The sequence below is a fragment of the Pan troglodytes genome, chromosome 13 (genome assembly GCF_028858775.2).
Source record: "Pan troglodytes isolate AG18354 chromosome 13, NHGRI_mPanTro3-v2.0_pri, whole genome shotgun sequence".
Classification (NCBI taxonomy): domain Eukaryota; kingdom Metazoa; phylum Chordata; class Mammalia; order Primates; family Hominidae; genus Pan; species Pan troglodytes.
This window is the reverse complement of record NC_072411.2, coordinates 143,284,719-143,301,082: the sequence shown is the minus strand read 5'-3', so window position 1 is coordinate 143,301,082 and position 16,364 is coordinate 143,284,719. Positions and strand designations below refer to the sequence as shown.

Here is a 16,364-nt window from a genome sequence, read left to right as displayed (position 1 = left end):
AAAAAGCTCTGCGTTGGACACAGCTGAGCACCTTAGGCACCCCGGTGAGTGCCCCACGCCCCGCCCTCACCCTCCTCCCTCAGGCTGTGGTCAAGGCCAGCCAGCCTCACAGTGGCCTTGCCATGGAGGGGATGCTCTGACCCCTCTGAGCAGGCTGAGATTCTTGGGCTGCTAACCGGGGAGGCCCCAGGCCACAGGGAACCTGGAGCTGCAGTGACCTGGGGACTTGCAGGAGGCTCCTCGCCCTCCTCCACTGGGGGCGGGGCTGGCCACTGGCACTCAGGGCTCTCCTGCCCTCGGGCACCCATGCCTTTCCTGCAGGACGGGGCTGACCCTCGGGCACCCATGCCTTTCCTGCAGGACGGGGCTGACCCTCTGCTGGCTCAGGAGGAAGCACAGAGATGTGCTCCAGTGGCATTTCCGACTTGGATGAAAGCAGGAAAGAGCTGAAGCGTCTGGGGAGCCTCCAGGAGGTGACCTCGGGCTGAAAGTGCCGATATGCAACAGCCTGCTCCCCCGGACCTGAGCCAAGGGGCTGCTCTGAGCAGGGCAGGGTGGGCCTGGAGGGGAGCCAGGGACCCAAGAGACTTCCGAGGGCCCCAGGAGCCAGGAAGCAGCACCCTGGCTCTGCAAACGTTAGATCACAAAGGGCGGCGCTGCGGTTCCCTGCTTTGACTCCTCTGCCAAGAGTGAAACAGCACAGCCTCGAGGTGTTTTAGAAGCTTGTTTTGAAAAATGTAGGCATGTCTTTTATTTCCTGGCAGCTTTCTGGGCAATTAGGATTCCTCCCACAGGCACAGTGGGGGCTGGCGTCCTGGGCCGGGGGATGGGCAGGGCCTCTGGGGCTGAAGGGGATGGTCTCCTGCTGAGCGGCCTCACGCCAGCCCTGAAGGGAAGGAGGCTGGCCCCTGGCCCAGCCACCGAGGGCAATACTGGGCTAGGCCTCCAGGGAAACACACATGGGACGCCTCCGGGGAAACACACATGGGACAGAAGCAGTCACCCAAGGGGGTGTTCCAGTGGAAGGGAAGAGAGCTACCACCAGGGAGAGCCAGGGTGACTTCCTGGAGGAGGGGACATCTGAGCTGCATTCAGCGCCCGGACAGGGGAGGGGTAAGGGAGGGGCTCCCAGGAGAGTGTTGATGCCATGTCCTCTCTCTCCTGCAGACTGAGGTGCTGGGTCTCCCTGTGGCTTCCCTGTCCCCATGGGGCCATGCCCCCAGCCCCCGTGCCCCTTCTCATGCCCTGTCCCTCTTGCTGCCCTCACAGCCTCTCCCTCTCCACCAGCCCCTCTGCTTCCTTGTGTTGACAGCAGCTCCTGCCGCCTGCTCCTTGCCTCACTTGCTTCCCACTTTGGCCAGGTGCTCCACCAGTCCCTATGGTCAGCAGGGCCACAGCCCAATCCCCCAGAGGCCCCAGGGTGTGCCTGGCCTGGAGGCAGTGGCCCCACACTGTCTGGGTGTCCACACCTGCCCTTTCCATCCATCTCCAGCCTGGGCTGCTGCCTCCTGGGCTCTTGAGATTTTGCTGCCTTCAGCCTGTCCACACCTCAGAGGGAGGGGCCTCCTCGCAGTCACCCTGCATCTCTGCAGTGGCCACTGGGCCACTGTCACCTCCAGCCACCACCATCAGAGATGCAATCTTGAGATGCAAACCTGGTCTGTCCCCCACTCCCCACATACCTGAGAGTCTTACTCATGGGGACCCCCGTCACTCCTCCAGAACCCAAGCCCCATCCCCACGTCCTGCCCCCAGTGAGCCTCCAAGGCTGCATTGCCTGCTCCACTTTGCCGCCTCCAACCCACTCCAGAGCTGATGGCAGGAAATGTTTGCTGAAAGATGGGTTCGAGGGCCCAAGAGGCCGTGCCTGACCCTTGACAAGCTCCTGAACAAGCTCAGAGGACAGTGTGATCCTGGGCTGCCCTCCTGTGCGGAGGCATTGGGGTCAGGGGCCTGGGCTGGCCACAGTCCTGCTCCCACTTGGTGCTCCCTGACTGGCCCGCAGAGCCCAGAGGCGACTTCAGCATGTGCTGAGCCCCGGGCACCACGGGAGCAGGGCAGGGGCTGCACACAGCGGTGTCTAATAACTGACACCTGCTGGCTGAATGAATGACTTGCCCTGCTTTGCAAAGAACCAGAGAACGGATGCCAAGGCACCTAGGTGTTGAGGCTGGTCCCCGTAGATGATGTATGGGGTGTCCCACCTGCCTGGTCGCAGACAGACGGCAGTGTGACCAGGCCCCGACCCTTCCAGCCTGTCCTGCCCTTGGATCAGCCCAGAGCCCCCACCCCCACCACCAGTCAGAACACCAGGACACCCTGTCTGGCCTAGAAGCCCACGGACAGAAGGAGTGCAAGGAGAGCTATCAGGTGGGACCCTGTGGGGGCAGCTTGTCCCGGCCACCCCTTCGTGGTAAATAGGAGGCAGGAGGAGACTGGAGCCTGCAGAGTAGGTTAGGTTAGGAGTGCCCCGGGTCACCATGAGCAGCCCTCGGAGGGAGGGGCTGTGCTTCCCAGGTGGGGCTCTGAGCCAGCCCCGGGAGCCCCTGGTCATGGCACTGACTCTGTTCCCCCACTTGGGATCTGCCCTGGGTGGTCTGCATTCCTGCCACACCCCCAGGTGGCCCTGGAGCAGCACAGAAGCCTGCTTTGGAGACACACATGGTCCGGACCTGTCAGAGCTGGGGAGCTGCCACCTCTGGGCTGTGCTCAGTGAGTCAGGTGGTACGGCCGCCTTCACCCACGGCAGGGTGTAACTGCGAATGCCCTTCTGGGCAGTGGCAGACAGAAGGAAGGTGCCCTGAAAAGCTCCCTGCCTTGGATCCAGTGAGCCCACGTGGGGCAGTTTATTGCAAGGGAGGGAAAGAGAGGGAGGCCTGCACGAAGGCCCGTGTAGGACAGACACACATCAATTCAGGAGACTGAAACACTACAGAGCCAATAACCAGCGACTGGTTAAACAAATCACAGTGTAGCCATAGAATGGAATCTTGTATTGTCATGAAAAAGCATGTTTTCACAGAAAAGTTAGGGCATGGGTAAATGCTCATGGCGTAACATTGAAAGAAATATGCAACATAGAGACCCATATGAGATGGTAACCCGAAGTCTGTTTTGTAAAACCCTACCCTTGAAAACAGATAGGGAAGAACTTCACCAAAATGTTAACAGCACTTATTTTTGGATGATGGAATTACGGATGTATCATCCCAATGGTCACAAGATGAACAATAGTTATTTACTGAGCGGCTTCTAGGAGTAGCACTGTTCTGGAAGCCTGACAGCACAGCGAACAAAATAGACAAAAATAAATACATTTAATACTAAAAAAAGACGCATTGCTGCTCTTCCATCTCCTTAAATCAGAGCAAGGGCACAATCAAGGTTTTGGACTGAAGGAACGAACAAATGAAGTAGTGAGTAAGTCAACAGTGAATGAATGCACCAAGTTTCTGTGGGGAGCTGCCTGGGAGAACGCGGTTTGGCCGGCTGGCCACTTCTCTGACAAGAAGCTCTAGCTTCACCTTATCACCAAAAACTCAGGAGGATATGAGAATAAGCTGTAGACTTCATGACCCTCTGCACCCTAAACATTTTAGTATTTCCCATCAACAAGGATATTCTCTCATGTAAGCATACACAGTCACCCACAGCAGGAAATTTAACATTGATGCAAAGCTATCAATACTGTTTTCCCCCTCATTTATATGTTTCATCATTTATTTACTTACATCAGTGTGAAGCCACGGATTTCTCCTTTAATAGATTAGAATCTGTACCTATCATTATTTGTTTTAATGCTCCAACTGTCCCAAACACTGCCAGTGGGAGCCCCTTCTGGAGGGCCTCTGTGTCCTTTTGATCCATCTCCATCCTTCTCCTAGTGCTTCCTTACTTTATGGCACAACAAGATGTTCCAGGCTCATCTTGCACTTCTCTTGCCACGACCCTAGGATCTCCAAGGCACCCTGGTTCTTTTTAGTGGAGACTAGTGTTTAGCAGCCAAGATCTGAGCATGGAAGTGCCCTTTGCTATTGAGGTATTATTGCTTCCATTTCTCTCAGTGGACAGAGCTAGGAACTGTGGATGTAGGTAGACACACAGATGTATATACCCATGTCTACACCCATCTGTCATAATACACACACGGAAATATGTGCTATGAAGTTATACTGATATGCTGAAGTCAAATCTAACACAAAGCCACAGGTTTCATTTGATGTTTCCTCCTTTCCATATCTGCAACTCGTATCTTCAAGAGAAGCTCATACCATTCTCAATCTATTTACTCACTGGCTCAACAGCCTCAACATTTCCAACCCATACCACTGTGGAAAACAATGCTACACTTGGAGTTTCATAATTGTTCACCATTCTTTTCACTTTTGTTCACAGATACATAGTCAAAGTATTGTATTAAAAAGTATATGCTGAAATTAGTAGACAGTAATTTTAAAGCAATTATTATAAAGATGAAAAATATGCTAGGATAGAAAAGGAAACGTCAACATAATGAGGGAAGAAATGAAAAATGCAGAAAAGATCCAAATACAACTTATAGGAGTAAAAAGTGAAATAGATGAAACAAACATACTCTGAATGGGATGAATAGGTTAGACTGTGTAGAAAAAAAAATCAGTGAATTTGAAAACATAACAATAGAAATATTCAAAATGAAGGACAGACAAAAAAGACTTTAAAATAACAAAGCCTCATTCTCATTCTCAATGAGCTCTAGGACAATAGTAAGAAGTTTAATGTACATACAATTTGAGTCTTCAAAAGAGAGGAGAGAAAGGACAGAAAAAATATGTGAAGATGGCTGAGATTTTTTTCAAGTTTCATGGAAACTATACACTCACAAATCATGAGTCTTAATGAAACCAAGCAGAAGAAATATTTTTAAAGCCCTACAACAATACACCTAATAACCAAATTGCTGAAAAGCAGTGATAAAAAGAATATCTTAAAAGGAATCAGAGAAAAAAGATGCATATGCGGAGGGACAAAGATGGGAATGAGAGCAGACTTCTCATTACAAACTATGCCAATCAGAAGACAACAGAGCAGCATCTTCAAAAAATTTAAAACACAAACAAAATCCAAAGTCAGTTTGGAATTCTACACCCACCCAGCAGAGCTATCTTTCAAAAAATGAAGATAAAGAGATTTTCAGATTTTAAAAAAACAGTGATAATTTATGCCAGCAGGTCTACACTATAAGAAATATTAGAGGAAGTCCTTCAAGCAGAAGGAAAGTGATATAAAAATGGAAATCTGGGCCAGGCATGGTGGCTAAGGTCTGTAATCCTAGCACTTTGGGAGGCTGAGGCAGGCAGGTCACTTGAGGCCAGGAATTCCAGATCAGCCTAACCAACATGGTGAAACCTCATCTCTACTAAAAATACAAAAATTAGCTGGGGGTGATGGTGGGCACCTGTAGTCCCAGGTACTCAGGAGGCTGAGGCAGGAGAATCATTTGCACCCGGGAGGCAGAGGTTGCAGTGAGCTGAGATCATGCCACTGCACTGTAGCCTGGACGACAGAGTAAGTAAGAATCCGTCTCAAAACAAAAACAAAAACAAAAACAGAAACTAAACTAAACTAAAATTTAAAAAATAAAAAAATTTTTTAAAAAAGAAATCTGGACCTACACAAAGAAATGAAGAAGACTGGAAATAGTAAATATGTGGGTAAATATAAAAGACTTTCTAATTTTAATCTCTTTAAATGATAATTGACTGTTTTAAAGAAAAAAAACATTGGCCAGGCATGGTGGCCTACATCTGTAATCCCAGCACTTTGTGAGGCTGAGGTGGGTGGATCACGAGATCAGGAGTTCAAGACCAGCCTGGCCAAGATGGTGAAACCTCGTCTCTACTAAAAATAAAAAAAACTAGCTAGGTGTGGTGGTGGGCGCCTATAATCCCAGCTAGGGCTGAGGCACAGAATTGCTTGAACCTGGGAGGCAGAGGTTGCAGTGAGCCGAGATTATGCCACTGCACTCCAACCTGGCGACAGAGTGAGACTCCATCTCAAAAAAACAAACAAACATTATTGGGTTTATAACATGTGCATTATTGGGTTTATAACATGTGTAAAGTAATATATATGACAACAATAGCATGAGGGCCAGAAGGAAAATGAATGTATGCTGTTATAAGATTATTATATCATATTTGAAAGAGTATAATATTATTTGAAGGTAAACTATGTTAAAAATGTGTTTTAAATCTAGAATAATCACAAAAAATAAAATCAGAGGTGTAGGTAATAAGCCAATAGTATAGATAATATGAAATTATTTTTAAAAATCCAAAAGAAGAAACTATAGAGAACAGATGTAACAAATAGGAAGATGATAGGTTAAAATTCAACCATATTGATAATTACATTAAATGTAAATGGTCTAAAACACTCTAATTAAAAGGAAGAGATTTGTCAGGCTGGATTAAAAAAAATCAATACTACACTTCTTTTTTTCAGCATTTACAAGAAAGACAATCAAGGCCACAGTCATTAAGGTGTGGTAAGGGTTTTGCTGAAGATTTCACAGGAAGCCAGAACAAGAAGCCACAACAAATGCTCAGACTGCAGTTTTATCAGTGTTGTGCCCACTACCTATACACATCTCCTTTCTTCATGGCCCCCCTGGTGGGATGTGGGGATCATTTTGTGCCTCAAGCAGAGGCCAGCCTCACCCCCAGGCTCATCCCCACTCCAGGATCTTCCCCTCCATACATGCATCAGCCTCTCTCCTTCCTCACATAGGACAGCCTGGCCCTGTCCAGCCCAGGGGCTTCCAGCCCTATTCCAGCTCACTCAGCCAAGAAAGGGCTCATCAGAAACCAGAGATGTTAGAAGGCAGAGGGCAGTATAAATGATAACCAACATTTTTTTGGTCACCTTTACAAATTGCTGCTCCTGTGTGCAGCCTTATGGCTTCTCGTGGCCCATCACACACAGAAGTGTCACAGATAACACTTCATGTCAGTATCACACAAACTGACCTGTCTTCCCTGTGAGCCTCTTCTCTAAGCAGGTCACCTGCAGAGGTGGGTGGGGCAGTGCAGACAGAGACTTTCCTTATGGGGCCCAGCATGCAGCCAGGACCCCCTACCACACTACCATGTTCCAACAGCTATGCCTGTGCCATGGGTCAGGCCAGTCCTGGGAGGGAGCCGGCTGTGGGCTGAGGCTGAAGTGTGCAGGTCCTGCATCTCTGTGTGGAAAAGCTGACTCCCAGGCTAAGGCTCACCCTGTCAGGGAAGGTGGGACTGCTTCTGCTTTGGGGAACACACGGTGCAGAAATGTGCTGGTGGCCAAGACCATGAGCCCACCATGTGGATGTGGCACAGGAGGACTTACTGCTCAGGGTGCAGGCATCTTGCTGCATGCATCCTCTGGCCTCAGCAGGGGTGGAAGAGAGAGTCCTTCACCAGGGCACCACCACCACTGCAGCCCCAGGCTGTCATCTGAGGCCTATTCTGAGCCCAACACCAGAATGGTGGCATGAGGATGGATGTGGTCCCTGCCTTCATGGGGTGCACATCCCAACACCTCCCAAACAAGAAAACTAAGGAGCAACCCAGCTGAGGTCAGAACCAACAAGCTGCAGTGAGCACAGAGGGTGGGACTGGGGGAGTGCCTGAGCGGGGGGCCCGGGGGAGGGCGGAGGGGGGCTGGGAAGTGTAGCGGGGATTCTGGCGAGGAGAGACAGGATCCCACTGGTGTTTTGTATGGCTCCCTTGGTCACTCTGCACAGAGGAGGGCAGGCTGGAGGGAAAGGCCAAGAGCTGGAGGTCAGCAAGGGGGTGCTGCAGGTGTCCAGGCAAGTGGGGATGGACAGCTGGGAAGCGGTCCAAGTAGAGATGCAGGCGGAGCTGCTGCTGACGTGGAGGGTGAGGGAGAGGAGGGAGGCATTGGGGAGGCTCTCAGGGGTTTATTCATGGAGATGGGTTGGGGCCAGGGAGGAAGCAGGACTTCTGTTTGGGTCCCACTGAGTTTGGGGTGGCACAGTAAGAGGCAGCTGGACGCAGGAGTCTGAAGGCCCCTGAATCTGCATTCTGAGCCTCGGTTTCCTCATCTGCACTGGGCATGACTGTCCTGCTCCATCCTCTCAGGGGCTGCCTGTGAGGTCCAGGCAGATCACAGCTGTCCTGGGCTCATGGCCTTGACCTGGAGTCATCAGGCTCTCTCACTCCAGCATCCTCCTCAACTCCAGCCCCATTCCACTTCCCCAGGATCCCCTTCCATCTGCTTCCGCCACACCCAGGCAGCAGCAAGAAGGGCATGCTGATGAGGGGCAGGACTACCTTGGCCAAGCCCATAGCAGGGGGTGGGCCAGCCCTGGAACCTCAGTGAATAGGGCAGCCAAGGGGAAGCCCAGGACCCTCCTCCCAGCCAAGGGGCTCCTGCATTTGCTGGGGTGTTCCATGAGCTCAGAAGAGAGCAGAGATGGCAGTGATTTCTCCCCACATGTCTGCTCCCAGATCCACTCATGCGCAGGCCTCGGTCCCACTGAGACAGTCCCTGTGGGTCAGGGTGGATTTTCCAGATGGCTTGGAGCTGGCGACCACACAACCGTGACAGTGATGGGGTGTGTCACAGGTATGACCTGATGGGGGAGCTTCACCACACAGATGGGGAGACAGAGGCTCAGGGAGGAAATGACCAGGCAAAGGTCACAGGCTGCATGTGAACTCCCACACCAGAGCAGCTGCCCTGGGCTCCGTGTTCTGGGAGGGGTAGGGCCGGGACTGTGCCTGGATGGTAATGTTGTGCAGAGCCAGAGCCAGCAGATTTGGGGTGTGGCACTAAGCCTCAGGGCACAGAGTTGGGGTTTGGCCAGCACCAGCGAGGGTCAGTCTGACTGTCCACATTCCTCCTTCTTGCCTGCGGGCTCTGCAGGGCACCACCCACTCTTGACCCTCAAATCCTCCCTGCCTCTGCTCAGGGCTCTGTGAGGGGTCCTGATGCCAAAGAAACTGAGATCCTCCCATGGCCCAAAGACCATGCTGTGGATAGGGGCAGTGCTTGGAGCCAGGAGCTTCAGTGTAGGGGGCACCAGGAAGATTTCGTCTCTTATTCCCTGCACCTGCCCCTAGGAAACCACTCCACCTGCACAGGCCCCACAGACCGCGGCAAGCTCCATCTTAATGCAGACACTGGCAGTTCCTGCATGGCAGGATAGCGGCAGCGTGCCACACTCCTCAGCGCGCCACACTCCACAGCGCGCCACACTCCTCGGCTGCATTATCTTTGTCTGTGTGTAGAACCTTAGCAATAAAGTGCACTTTCAACACTTTTCAGAGCCTTACGACTTACCACACACATACAGCTACTATGACATGAGAAAGAAGCAAAACAATGGGTCCCTTCTGGAAAGGGGGCCACTCCATGTGTGGCAGAGCTGTCTTGCTAGGGCCGTAATCCATGTGCTATTTCTGATGAAGACAGAAGCACCCATCTCATGCAAGAGCACTTCTAATTTCTACCTGTGACTTGCGGGCAGTGTCAGAGGGAGGCACATTCATTCATTCAGACAACAAGCCTACTCTTGGTCAAGCGACAGGCTGGGGGCGGAGGAGCGCAGAGGTCACTGCAGTGGGATGGGGGCTGGAGGGTCCTGGCGGGGCCTGACATGGGAGTCTGAGTCCAGGGCCAGCAGACACGAGGCCCCTATAGACTGGAGCTGGACAAGGGCCAGAGCCAGGGGCCTCAGAAGAGGGTCCGCTCGGCCTGGGTGGGTGTGGGAGGCCCCAGGCAGGTCCACTTCCTTCAGAACAAATGCCTCCCTTCTTTCCACCTGGCTTCAGCCCTAACCTGCTGCCAAGCACCCCTTTCTCTCTCCCTGCTTGACCACAGAGCCCGCACAGTTACTTCAGGCAAGGTGTCCTGGGCAACGCACCCTCAAGCCTCCTGCTGAGCAAACAGAAAGGTGAAGTGCACTGCAGGCACTGTGTCCACATCGGCAAATGCTTTTCAAATAATATCTTTGTTTCAGGAAAAAGCTCCGATGGAGATAAATGTTTTGTTAGCAGCCAGAAGGTTCATTTCTGACGAAACCCTTGTTTTCCTAGCGGATCTTCCCACATTAGAGCTGTTTTCCCCCAGTTGCTCTGGCAAGGGCAGATGTTTTTGGTGAGGCTGTTAAGTGGGTTAACCATTTTAACAATATTTTCACCTGTGACTGTGAGTGGGAAAGCTGAGCCTGGCCCAAATGCTTAAGGAGCCTCTCGAGTTCTGTTCGGATGGTGCCAATGTGAATGTCCCATACCTCAAGTGGACAGGCCTCCTCCAGCTCGGGCCAACGCTGAGCACCATTCTGTCCTACCCACTTCGTACTTCCAGGAGTCAGTCCCATTCCTCTGTCCAAGTCCTGGTCCAGAGGGACTTTCAGGGGGTAGCACCGACAGCATGGCTGCCCCTCCCACACAGTCAGGTCACCCAGTGCTGCCACCGAGGTGGGGAGGCCTTCCTGAGCAGGTGGGGAAAACGCAGTGGGCGCTGTGGATGGTGTTGGCAGTTGTGGGGTGGGAGGCGCACTAGAGGGCACGTGGTGGAGGAGACCCTGTGGATGGAGGTGGGGAGGGATGACAACCATGCAGAGGATGTGGATGGTGACGACGGGAAGCTGGGGACCATGGGGAAGGTGGTGGTGGAGGCAGTGCTGCTGGTGGTGGGGTTGAAGGAGGTGGTGTTGACGGAGGAGTTGGCAGTACAGGTGGTGTTACTCCGGGCAGCACAGATGGCAGAGGCGATGTGGCTGGCAGTGGGTTGAGGCTGGAGGTGGGCGAGGGTGTGAGAGGGCTGATGGTGGAGGTGGCCGTGGTGACGGAGCTGGAGGGGACTCTACTTGAGGCTGGCCCAGCAGTTTTCTAGATATGATCTGGGGTGTTTCAGGGAACCACCAGGTACCAGTGCACCGTGGCCTACTCAGGGCGAGTGCTCCATGCAGTTACCAGGTGCATTTCATTCCCTGGGCTGCCATAAGGGCTTGGCCTGGGGTCACACTCTGGGAGCCATGGAGACAGAACCGGCACTCGGGCCTGTTCCTTCAGCTGAGCTGAGCCTGCTGTCATGAGTCCCTGGCCCCAGGAGTCCCACTGGGAGTCCTGTTTGGAGAGTCTGAGCCTGAGCGGCCAGCCCCCAGACTGCGGAGAGGACGGCAGGGAGGGGCAAGCCTGTTGCTAGCCTGCCTAGGAGGGTCTGCGAAGAAGCAGGCCCTGCCCTGAGCGCCTGGGCAAAGGGGTCCAGCCTCCTGGCTCTGGGCCGCACTGGCGTCCACGGGGGGCGGGGCTGAAATGGCCCAAGGAGGGGCTGCAACCTTCGCAGGCCAGGCGCCCCACTTGGGAAACTGAGGCCCGGGAAGCCCGTGCCCACGGCCACATTGCCATGTGTGAAAACCAGGGCAGTACCAGGACCCCTGCTCTCCCCTGGGAATCAGGCGCCGGGAAGACGCGCTCGGCAGGTCTAGCAGGAGCCGGGGCGCCGCGCTCCACTCGCCCCCGCCTCGGTGCCCGGCGGCTGCCGCCCCCGCCCCGCCCGCGCGCCTCTCCCGCGGGCCGCTGTCCGGCCTTGGCCGCCGAGGAGGAAGCGCTGTCCTCATTCCACCTCGGGCCGCCCCGGTGCCAAGTGGCTGGCGGCGGCGGCGGGAGTCCGGGCCCGGCGGGCAGCGGCCGGGGCGCAGCGCCCTCCCCTCCCGGGTGCCCCGCGAGCCCGGGGGTTACTCACGTAGAGTCCGGAGTGCTCGGCACCGAAGAACGGGAAGGGCACCGAGAGCGGCCGCAGCCCCGAGCCGCCGTCGTCCTGCTTGGGGGTGACGGCGTCGCCGCGCTCGGCGCCGAACGGGTAGAAGTCGGCAAGGGCCACCGCGCCGCGCACCCCGCGCGCCCCAAGCCCCAGGGCCGCGGCCACCAGCAGCGCCCAGGCGACGCCGTGCCGCATCGCGGGGGTGTGCGGGCGGGACGGGGCGCTGGCGGAGCAGGGCGCTGGGGGACTAGGCTGCGCGCGGGGGTGGCCGGCAGGGCCAGGCGGGGTGCGGGGAGCGCGGGCGCGCCCGCTGGTCGCGCCGTCGGGGGCTCCGCGTCCCGCGCCCGTTCGGCCGGGCCGCGCTCTCGCCGCAGCTCCGCAGAGGAAAGCGCCGGGCGGGACCGCGTTCGAGGCCAGCCCCGCCTCTGGGGCCACGATTTAAATATCCAGCCCGGCGGTCACTCGGGGGGGCGGGGCCATGCAAATCGGGCGTCTCTTAAAGCGCCAGGCCCCGTGGGAGGGCGCGGGCGCGCGGGGAGCTCAGTTCCCTGGCGTGGGCACAGGCAAGGTGAGGGCTCTGCGGGCGCGCGCCCTGTGGTGGGGCCATGCTCCGCCCCGGGTCCCTACCCTGGTGGAGGCGCCTGGGCCCTCAGTGCCGTCCTGGGACAGACCTGTGTCCCTAAGGCCTGAGACGCTGGGCCCGCCCTGAAGGCGTGTCATCACGCGGGGGGCGGGAGGGGCACCCTGGCCAGGCAGTGCCTGAATGAACCCGTTCCGTGCTGCCCCCTTCCCAGCCCTGAGCATGGGGACGCCAGGCTTCCAGCCACAGGGGCAGACTAACCCCGGAGCCCACTCCCTGCCTGGGTCTGTGTGAGGAAGAGCCCGGGCCGGAGACTAGGAGGCATGGAACAAAGTGTTTGCATCTGCGTGGCCGCATCAGGAGAAATTCCTGGGAGGCCCGGGACCTCGGGGCGACCCCTGGGTAAAGCAAACCCTCCGTGGGGAAGACTGACCCACTCAGGCCCTGGGGGCAAGTGCGTGCATGACACTGGCCTTGGCAGGTGGGGGCAGGACTCTGAGTCCCAGTATTTGAATTCAGGGTCCCCACCCTGTGGCCTGCCAGCCCTGCCCCCTGTCTCTTGGGCTGCTGGCCTGGGCATTACTCTGTGCCTGTCTGTCCTTCCTCAGGGGCTCAGCCGGGACCACCTCTCTGTCCCCAGGCCCATGGCAGGGTCTGATTCCTGGAACTCACCCGGCCCACCGTGGTCTCTTCTCTTAGATCCTGGTGTTGGGTGATGTTGGCTGCGTGCCACACTGGGGCCCCCAAAGATAAGAGTGCAGCCCTCGAAGACAAGCAGGAAAGGCCGGGCTGATGGTAACTGCATCTACCACTGAGGTGCTGGGTGGTTTTTTGTTTGTCTTTGCGTTTGTATCTTCTGAAATATCTCAAGTGAGCACGTGTTGTTTTTCAGTGAGAGCCAGGCACAGTCAATGTTATTTTTAAGAAGCAGCAGAGGGTTCTCTGCGTGTGACTGGGTGTTGCCGGTTCTCACAGATCCTGCACTTGGTGTTTTCACTCAGAGGTTCACGACCCTTTAGACTTGGTGTCAGGGCCAGGTGCAGAATTGTTAAGGAGGAGCTGACCCTGCACTGGCACCTCCTGAAAGCTTGCCCCTGGCGCCTCTCCCACCCTGCATGGGGTGGCAATTCTGTTTGCAGAGAGGCAAACTGGGCCTGGGAGGGGAAGGGCTCTGTCCCGCAGTTATCCCTTAGGTCACGGTCCCAGCCTTCAGAGCTCCAGGACAGCAGCACAGCCATGGTTCCAGGGCCAGAAAGGTCAAGGCCTCCTGTCTTTGGAGGGAGGCACCAGAGAGGGCGTGGAACTGTAGAATCCCTACTTGAGGCCAGCTCTCGGTGAGAGCCTGGCAAGGAGAGACATGTCTCCACGCACATGCACACACGTCCACGCACACATGCATACTTATTCACATGCACGGAGGCAGCATATGCACATACGTGGGGCCTCAAGAACATGCTTTAACCCCTTCCTCAGCCCAGCCCTGGCCTCCCTGGTCAGGGAGGGCTGCTCCCACCTCTGGCTGGCACAGGCCGTGGAGTCAGGACAAGGCCCCATGTAGCAGCGTTGGGAACAGAGCTGCCAGGCGTCACTGTGGCGGGAATCAGGGAGAACGCTTTTCTATTTGTCTTTTTTCTAGAAAAACCTGGCAGCCCTCTACCCTCTTTTCAGCGCATTTGGGGCCTGGCTGGAAGGCCCCTCCCGTGAGTTTGCGAAGGTGGGAGGCAGCAGTGCCAACCCCAGGGCAGGATTTCTCCGCTGAAGAGGTGTTGTCATGGGGACGTGAGGCTTTGACCCCCACTAGGGCTGGCCCACCTCCTGCCCTGTCCCTACTACCCATCCACTTCCCACCACATGCTCCTGCTCTGCTCTCAGAGCCCAGCCCGGGGTGCTGCCTCCCAGCCAGCTGCCCAGGCCAGGCGCCCTTCTCCCCACTGCTGACCTTCTCTTGAGCACACAAGACAGGGACCTGGGTAACAACCCATTTCTGGGCTGGGTTTGGGTCAACTTGGGGGCAGGGCCGCCCAGGGCACCTTGGGGCACACAGTGGCACTCAGTGGCTACACCGAGTGGAGGCCTGTTTCTTCAGGCGGGTGGGCTGGTGGGCCTCACGGGGGTCACTGAGCAGTGCTGGAAACGCTCAGGCCCGTCCTCATCCCAGAGAGTCAGAGCTCATGGGCCTGGGGAGCGGCTGGCAGTGAGCCAGACCCTGCTCATGGCCCAGAGAGGCCACACTTCCTCGGGCCTGTACCCTGCTGACCAGCCTCGGCCTGCGCCCTGTGCAGATTTTCAGCCGGGCCCGGGGAGCTGGGGGTTAACAAAAGGCCCCGCTGCTGCTGGGCATTACATTTCATTAAAAAAAAAAACACACACAAAAAAAACAACACAACTCTGCAGGCAAAAAAGAGAAAAAAAAAAAATGTTTTTTTCAGGTGCTAAAAATATTATCAGGAAATACTTTTCAGCAATGTGCTGTTTTAGGCTCCCCTCTGGACTCAAGGGCGCCTTTGTCTCTGCCACAGAAAATCCACATTTATCAAAACCAAAATTGTTTTATCAAGCAGGCTCATGTTCTGTGGCCAGGAAACCCGAGCCTCCCCAACCGGCCCGTGACATTTTAATTTAGGGCCTGAGCGTGTGTGCAATTTAGATGGGGTGCCCCGGGAGCTGCCCTCAGGATGCCCCAGGACTCGGGGCTCCACGCAGGCCAAGGTGGGGGTGCCCTCCCCAACCTGCACCTGGTCGGCTGGGCCTGTTTGGTCTTCACAGGGTGGAAGATCCTGGGGGTTCAGGCCTGAGCTGCCAGGGGCAGGGGCTGGCTGGCTGTAGCCCACCCTAACTTTCTCTCCTTCTCTCCCAGAAGTGGCAGGTGGAGTGCAGGTCCCCTGCCCCAGAAGCGCTGATCCCAAGTAAACCTCCACATGCTCCGGAATGAGGCCAGGAGGTCACAGGGACCAAGGGCCGCTCCACCTGCTCACCTGGTCACTGTCCTGTGTGGCTGGTTGGGGTCTTGGTGCAGTTGGCCCCTGAGGGAGTGTGGGGGCCATGCAGCCTGCCCTGTACCTCCTCTTCTCATGCACACGGAGCCGCACACACATTGACTCCCATGACGGGACATCTGTGGTTGATCTTAGGGAAATGATGGGACTGGGGTTCAACACTTCCTTCCCAGGATGTTCACTGCTGCGTGGGCTCAGGCATCGGCTCTCCCTGTCCTGGGGATGACGAGACCCTGCCTCCCGTTGAGAGCCTTGTCCATCTCCTGAGTGCCCAAGACAGGACAGAGCCCCATTCTCTGTGGGCTCCAGGATGGCAGGGACAGCCAGCAGTGGAGGGACACTCAGGCCCAGGGTCCTCCAATGCCCCGGAGCTTCCGCAGCAAAAAAACCATGCTCTGAGACGTTTTTAGTGATTCGGGAAAACTCTAACGGTATTGTGTCAAGCAAAAGTTTTAAAAAATAGTACTCTGAGTAGCATCCACGCTATGGCCTCAACCATCCTAAGCACACGTGTGCTAGAAAAAGGGAGAGTTGGGTGTCACCTCGGGGCTCTGCAGGTCACAGATTATGGTGGTGGTTACATTCTCCTTTCTATGTTTCCCTGCTAACATTTTTTGCAATTAATTTGAAAAGTATGAATGTTTTGGAAGCCCAGATAAACAATGCCCTTGGTTCCAGCTGGCCGGCTTCCTGCCCCGGCTTCAGCCAACCAAAGCTTGTGCTTCCCTCAACCTGGGGTGCTTCAGAGGGCTGGCCTGTCCTTGGGTGCCGCCGTCTGTGTTCAACATGGCCCCTCCTCCAGTGCCCCCTCCCCAGGGGGCCTTCCTCTCCCATTTGTCCCCTCCCTGTGTTGGTCTGCAACCCCTGGATGCCTGCAAAGGGTGCTGCCCCCAGACCCAGGCACCTGAGGGCCTGTTAGAGCATCGGAGCTTCCTGGCCAGAGGCTGGATGGGACCCTCCAACAGCCCCTGCGTGCCCCACATTCCTCAGCGAGCCTGAAGGGTGGCAGGAATCCGAAGGGATTTTGTGTTCTG

General features: G+C 55.7%; 1 protein-coding gene across 8 annotated transcripts in view; it reads right to left on the bottom strand.

Moving 5' to 3' along the window:
• The window catches only part of SNED1 (sushi, nidogen and EGF like domains 1), a 100,626-nt gene extending 87,538 nt beyond the window's left edge, over window positions 1–13,088 (bottom strand). For 3 of the 8 annotated variants that reach the window (XM_054679682.2, XM_054679683.2, XM_054679684.2), the window contains exons 1-2: window positions 11,737–12,137; window positions 10,280–10,573 (exon numbers count right to left, since the gene is read on the bottom strand). In XM_054679682.2, the coding sequence (XP_054535657.1) occupies window positions 10,280–10,573; window positions 11,737–11,949 (507 nt within the window). In that variant the 5' untranslated portion in view covers window positions 11,950–12,137. Of the gene's footprint in view, window positions 1–10,279; window positions 10,574–11,736; window positions 12,142–13,006 lie in introns of those variants that run through there. The other 5 variants (XR_010149974.1, XM_054679687.2, XM_054679685.2 and 2 more) reach the window with 4 other exon arrangements.
• Between the last annotated feature and the right edge of the window lie 3,276 nt (window positions 13,089–16,364).